The following is a 6244-nucleotide window of genomic DNA, read 5'->3' on the forward strand; positions in this document are numbered from 1 at the left end:
CACACACACACACACACACACACACACACACACACACACACACACACGTGCGTGAATCTTAGCTTTGGTTCTGGCACAATTTGGTCATATGCACTTTAGATCTAATTTGCATAAACAGGATGGAAACTATTTTCCAAACCCTTAATTCACAACACCCTGCACACCTGGGCCTTCCAGCACAGCTGTAAAATCTGAAAGACAAAGGCATTCTTTGCTCCCCAACAACAATGGGAACCACCATGGGGCTTGCGTTTTGTTTTCTAATATAATCCTAAGTACCACTTAGGTGCCCAAACTGACAAAGAAGTTTGACTGAGTCCCCTGGGTTTGGTACTGCAAACAGGTAGGGAGACGAAACACAAAGAGAACCAATCAATTCATTTGTCTTAATGTGACTCAGAATGACCACACTCGGTGACCTTTAGGGAGCGTCCTTGCTTTCGAACGCCAAGTCATCTTCCCTCCAAGCTGAGAATCAGTGGTTCCTCCTCCAGGGCCTACCTGCCTTCCTATCACAGTCCCATTAGCTCATGATTGAGCTGCCAGACCCTGTGAACAAGGAAAGCTCTGCTCAACTTTATGCCACAGACAAAAGTCGAAGGTAAACTGTGTTTACTGCATCTTAAACAGCTTCTGAAGCCACACTCCCCCAAAGCAATTTCAAAGAAAGAAAACATCTGAGTTCTAAGAAGTTCGAAGTCTTCTAAGGTTCTGGGAAGTTTGAAGAAAGCTTGGCAGAGCTGGGAGCTATTTATGAATGTGCTGGTTGGACTAGGCTGTTCTCACCTACGTAATGGGATGGCAGACTCAGTTATGGCTCGACTACTACGACTATAAGTTATTGTGTTGAATAAGCTGTCCGCAGGCCCCAGGAATGAACATATTTTCCCTTCTCCCAGCACTATTCCAGTTCTGTTATTCCAACTGCATTTACATCCACTAAGGACTTTTACTTTCCTTATGCGGGGCTTAACAGCATCTCCAAAATTAGATGCACTGTTTACAAAAGCAAAAAAAAAAAAAAGTTCCATAAAGCCACAGGTCCCCTTCTATCTCAAACCCACAGCCTGAAATTAAACTAGCTGCAGTAGTAAATCTAGTTCATGGGGTTATATACTAGCTCAACGCACTTTCTAGACACAATGGACTCAGAGGGTATAAAGTTGGTGAAGGTATAAAGTATTTTATTATATATATAGACAGAGACTTTCTCCCCTCAAGTCTTACAGAATCATAGCCAGGAATATAAAACATAAATATCCTGATGGAAAATTCAGAATTAGACTAAGGACTTAAATGGAGAAATGTGAAGTCTGGGGGAGGAGGGGGAAATATTTACCTAATTGTTCTTTAATCAGAAGAAAAGCAAACAAATTTCACAAACATTTTTTCAAAGGACACACATTTCTGTACTGAATACTGTATTGCCACATTCTAACCAGAGGCCATACTACTCACTTAAAACCTAATCAGTTAACACCATAATCAGTATAATCAAGTCTCCTGAAGTTCAAAATAGCCAGTTTTGTATTCACTGATCATCAAATGTGTTGGGAAAAGAGAAAAGGCTGCAATTTTAAAGTTATTTATGACTTGGGAAATGTCACTCTTTAGGCGACAAAAGCCCCCCAAACAAAACCAGTAGTTTTGCTCCAAAAATTAAAGGGCAAGGCAAAGAGGATCTTCTAGCCATAGGAAAGTGAAAACAAGAGGACAGCCCGTCCTCGCCAGGAACCCCCCGCTTCTGCACTTAGTGCCTTGCCTATGACGCAACCGACACTGACATTGGGAGCCACTATTCCAACAGGCGAGCACTTAAGCAGCTACTGAGTCCATGACCTGAAAAAAATACAAGGAACTACTTTCGAGCATGTAAAAACCCCACAATACCCCCAGACTGCCCCAGCTATATACAGTACTACCGAATGGCAACTCCGGAGTCTACTTCCCATTAATTTACATGGCCACCACCTGTGTTAAAATCCCACCACCTGACCACTGGTTTTCCCTAAGTCAGGGAATTCCAAAGCAGCAGCAGAACACTGAAGAGAAATCCTGTGCATAAGGGTCAAGTTTCACACCTGCGCAGGATGGGTCGCTAAGCAGTGTGGAGCGTTAAGGGATCTGTTAAGGCTCAGAGACACGGGACCTTCACATTGGAAAGGAATTAACTTCTTTCCCCTTATGGCAGCCTGAGTCTCAGACCACATGTTCTTACATCAAGCCACAGGTGTTGGTTAAAACTGGTGTCACCAGTTTTGTTTCTCTTTTTGAAGAGTGAATGTCACGCCTGAGGTTACTACTGTGACTTTTTTATGTTCTAGGAATATGTCCAATTATTCAACTAAAAAGCAGACTATTCAAGCTAGGCCTCTTCTGGAAGGTACTAACAGTTCTGCAGAGATGCTAATTACTGATAGCTGGACAGGATTTTGACTCATGAAGCAGATTTGTTAGAAATTTTAAAAGGTTATGACATTCTGCCATGTTTACACAACTCCGTATTTGTGTTTTCCTGAGAAGTGGCCCACCAAGTCCCAATAGGTCAAAATCCTGACAGCACAGAAATGAGCCTCTTGCGGGTTAACACACTCTGCTGAAATCAGAGTCTGGCACCCGAGTCTCGCGCCCTCTCCCGAAGTAGCATTACTCCAAGACTCATTTGCACCATTTATAGAGGAGAAATGCTACAGGGTGGGCCCCAAGATGCACTGGATCGGCAAGCCCTAGGAGTTCCCTAGGGAGCAGACAGGAAGGATCTGGAACACAGTTCCCTAAGATGCCAACCAGGGGGGAAAGGACCAACTTCCAGCAGTCATAGATCTCCAGGAACTCTGAGAGTCCCCTAACTCAACTCGGGGAGTCCTCCAGATTTTTCTGCGGGGGCCAGAGCCAAGTCAGGCCACCAGACTGGTGGATGAGGAGGCGGCTACGCACACTCTCACTAATAAATGATGTAAATGGAAGACTGGAGCCAAAAGTCACCTTCATTCATTACCCACTGAAAGGCCGAGCAGCTCAGACAAGAGAGGTGGATTATAGGAGAGGGGAAAAAGAGACTCGCGGACCCCTAGACAGACTTCCTCACACTCTCCCCTCCAGATGTTTCCCGCTCTCCACCCACCCACACACACTTACCTCCTGACTTTCCACTCACACTCTTACCGCCACACTCCCACCCACTCACCAACTCCCAGATGGCCCTCACAAGCCACGCTCACTCACCTCCACACTCCTACGACACTTTTTCTTCTCCAGAACCTCAAGACCCACATTCGCTCACCTTAAGACCCCAAAGACCCACGTTCGATCTCATCCTTCCCCCCACGAGGTACACTTCCCGCCTTAAGACCCCAAAGACACACGCTCGTGCACCTCCACATACTCACGAGACTCGCACTTTTCCCATCCAGACTTCTTCGCACGCACAGTCTCCTCCACATCCCCAAGGACCATGTCACCACTACAATCCCACACTAACAGTTTTGCAGCTCATTCAAAGCTGACACACACGCAACTCAATGTGTAGCCCCTTTTCGGAGAAGCACCCTAGCTGTCCCGTTCGCAAGTGACAGCCCCCCGGGGCGCGAGGAGGGCGTAAAGGGCGGCACTTACAGACTCCGCGTCCAGGCGGGCAGGTCCCCTGGCAGCGCCGCCAACCCGCGCCCGCCGCAGTCCAAAGAGTCCCCAGCGCAAGTGCAGGCGGCGGCGCAGGGCGCCCGCGGGCCGGCTGTGGCCGATGCGGGCTCCAGCTGAAGCAGCAGCAGCAGCCAGAGGAGAAGACAAGGCGAGCGGCGCGGGGCCCCGAGCGCTCCGCGGACCGGCCGCGCCATCTTGTCTGGAGCGCGCAGCGAACTCCCAGTGTTGGGGCTGCGAAGTCCGGGGCGACCGCCGGCACAGGCGGGCCTGCAGGAGCTCCGCTCCGCACTAGGCTCAGTGCCGGGGCATAGCTGCCAGCATAAGTTCTCTTTGCGGTAGCGACTCTGGCGCTCAGGGGGCCCCCGGTGTCTGGGCTACTCTGCAGAGCCCGGAGGGGGCCGCGAACCCCGCGCCCATCCGGGCCGACCCGTCCGTGCTCGCTGAGAACCCCACGGAGCCCAGCAAAAGGTGCTTGGCTGACGCTCCTCGTTCCCCCACCACGCTCCTGGCCGGGCTTCAGAGTCCCCGCGCACACCAAGTGCCGCCGCCGCTGCGAGCAAGGAGCTCGGGTTCACAGCAGAAGCTCTGCGCCCGTAGGCATATTCCTCGCGGCTCCAAGCGTCCAGCTGCAGACTCCGGGCTGGACGACGCAGCCACCCCCGCAGTGCTTCCAAGGGCCCGGTGCGCCTAGCTGTCCCAGCGCCTCAGGCAGAGCGCGCCCGCGCGGTCCTGGGCTCCGCACGCCGCTCCGCTTAGCTAGAACCCCGCAGACCTCGCGGCCGAACAATCAGCCTCTCGCCGCTCGCTTCCCCGAGGCCCAGCCCGGGCCGGTCCCGAAGCCCCGCCCCCGGCCGCTCGCCCTCACACACCCCCTGGGCTCAGCAGCCCGCGGCCTCCTGCCGGCCCACGTTGGATGCTTTGCAACAGCGCCCCGCTCCGCCCCCGGTTGCTGTTCATTGGTTGCCGGGGTCCACGGCGGGCCAGTTTGGACGCCCATTGGAGCGTTCACCATGATCCCGCCCCTCCCGCCTCTCCGGCCACCCCACCCCAGTCTCTTTTCCCACCCAAGGTGTGAAGGGCGGGGGACTGGGAGGAGAAAGGGAGAGTCGGCCTCTGGCTCTTAAAGGGGACTTACTGACTGATGGAGGAGGGGGATGTACAATGGGGAGAGGTGGAATAAAAGTATGCCCTCTGGGTGTACGGGAGGAGAAAACTTCGGTAAAGAAGGCACTGCCCCCGCTTTGGAGCGTTCTGGCCTCAAAGTTTCTTCCCTCCCTCCAGTCTGCAAACAGGGCCGGCGACTTAAAATTTACACCCATTTTCCAGATGTATGCAGATTTAAAACTTCACTAATCTACTGCTGGGACATCTTTAGTTATTTTATTAGGGGTGACCGCCTTCCTCTCTCACAACCGGGAGCTCTTTTTGGCTCCTGACTTGTTCCTGACTCCTTAAGTGTAGCAATATGTCCTTGATTACCAAAATGAAAGTGTAATGCGGGCAGAAACCGAATCTGAAAGGTGTACGCAGTCCCACCCCCATCCCCACCTCTGCCCTGGTGAGCTGAAGGGTTATCTTGGAAACACTCCAGCCTTCGATATAAAGGGGTTGCTTTGTTTGTTTAAATCACATCCTTCTAAAACCAGTTTTCAAGAAGCTATACATCAAGAACTCCTAAGAGACAGAATAAAAAGAGAAATAGTAATTCTTACCAAGTTACTAAGCTTTGGCTCCTACCGGTCCGACCGTAGTAGCCAAGTGTTAACGACAGCGCCAAGAGTAAGGCACGCACTCCGCTCAGGGGGGCGCGCGCGCACACACGCACACAGAGTAAAAAAGTTACAAGATTAGTACATCAAGATATAGCTGCTCCTATCGGCGTTGTGGTTTGCTGGTGTCTCATGTCCCTTCCCAAGAGTACGCAAGTTTCTAACATAACTGCACACATTGTCAGGAAAATCAAGTGAGTCATGTCTGTTGAAAAACATTTGCTCCAGCAACTGAAATCTGACTTCTGTGTTACCAAAAAGAAAGGAAGATGTTCCTCAGAAAGAAAAAAAAAAATTTAAGCATTGCTTCATTTTTGATACATTCTATGGGGTTGCTTTAATTGAGATGTTAAAATTTTCCTCAGTCAAGAAAACTTCTTTTCTTTAACCAAAACTGGGTTTGGGCTTGGTAGTCACGTGGTTGCTGGTTTCCTTTCTTTTTGTTCCCTCCTTCCCCTCTTTATCCTCCTCCAACTTCTACTGATTCACTATGCTATCAGCTACTGGTGCCTCCTGTTTTCCTTCCTTCCTCCATTCCCTCCTCCCTGTTTCTCTCTTTCTCCTTCCCTCTCTCTCTGCAAGATCTCAATAGTAATGCCCAAAGCAAAGCACAAATATGTGTGTAAATTAATGCAAATATGATTCCCAAGGAACACTATCAGAAAAAGGCTGTACCTGATCTATTCTACCAAGACCTTAACGAGCTTTTATGTTTCATTTGTGACCCAAACTAAACATACACCATCTATCTGGACAAGAAGAAATATACCTCTTTGTTACAATGCCTTTCAGTAAAATGATATTAATAAGCAGAAAATGGAATTTAAAGGACCCCG

The 6244-nt window shown here is 49.9% G+C and overlaps 1 protein-coding gene across 2 annotated transcripts in view; it reads right to left on the reverse strand.

Annotated features, from left to right (window-relative positions):
• Positions 1-4441, reverse strand: part of LRIG1 (leucine rich repeats and immunoglobulin like domains 1) — a 113622-nt gene extending 109181 nt beyond the window's left edge. The window contains exon 1 of one of the 2 annotated variants that reach the window (XM_040246606.1): positions 3616-4441. In XM_040246606.1, the coding sequence (XP_040102540.1) occupies positions 3616-3833 (218 nt within the window). In that variant the 5' untranslated portion in view covers positions 3834-4441. The remainder of the gene's footprint in view (positions 1-3615) is intronic. The other variant, XM_040246607.1, reaches the window with a different exon arrangement.
• Positions 4442-6244: the final 1803 nt, after the last annotated feature.

This window comes from Oryx dammah, unplaced genomic scaffold (assembly GCF_014754425.2).
Source record: "Oryx dammah isolate SB20612 unplaced genomic scaffold, SCBI_Odam_1.1 HiC_scaffold_9, whole genome shotgun sequence".
In the NCBI taxonomy this organism is placed as follows: domain Eukaryota; kingdom Metazoa; phylum Chordata; class Mammalia; order Artiodactyla; family Bovidae; genus Oryx; species Oryx dammah.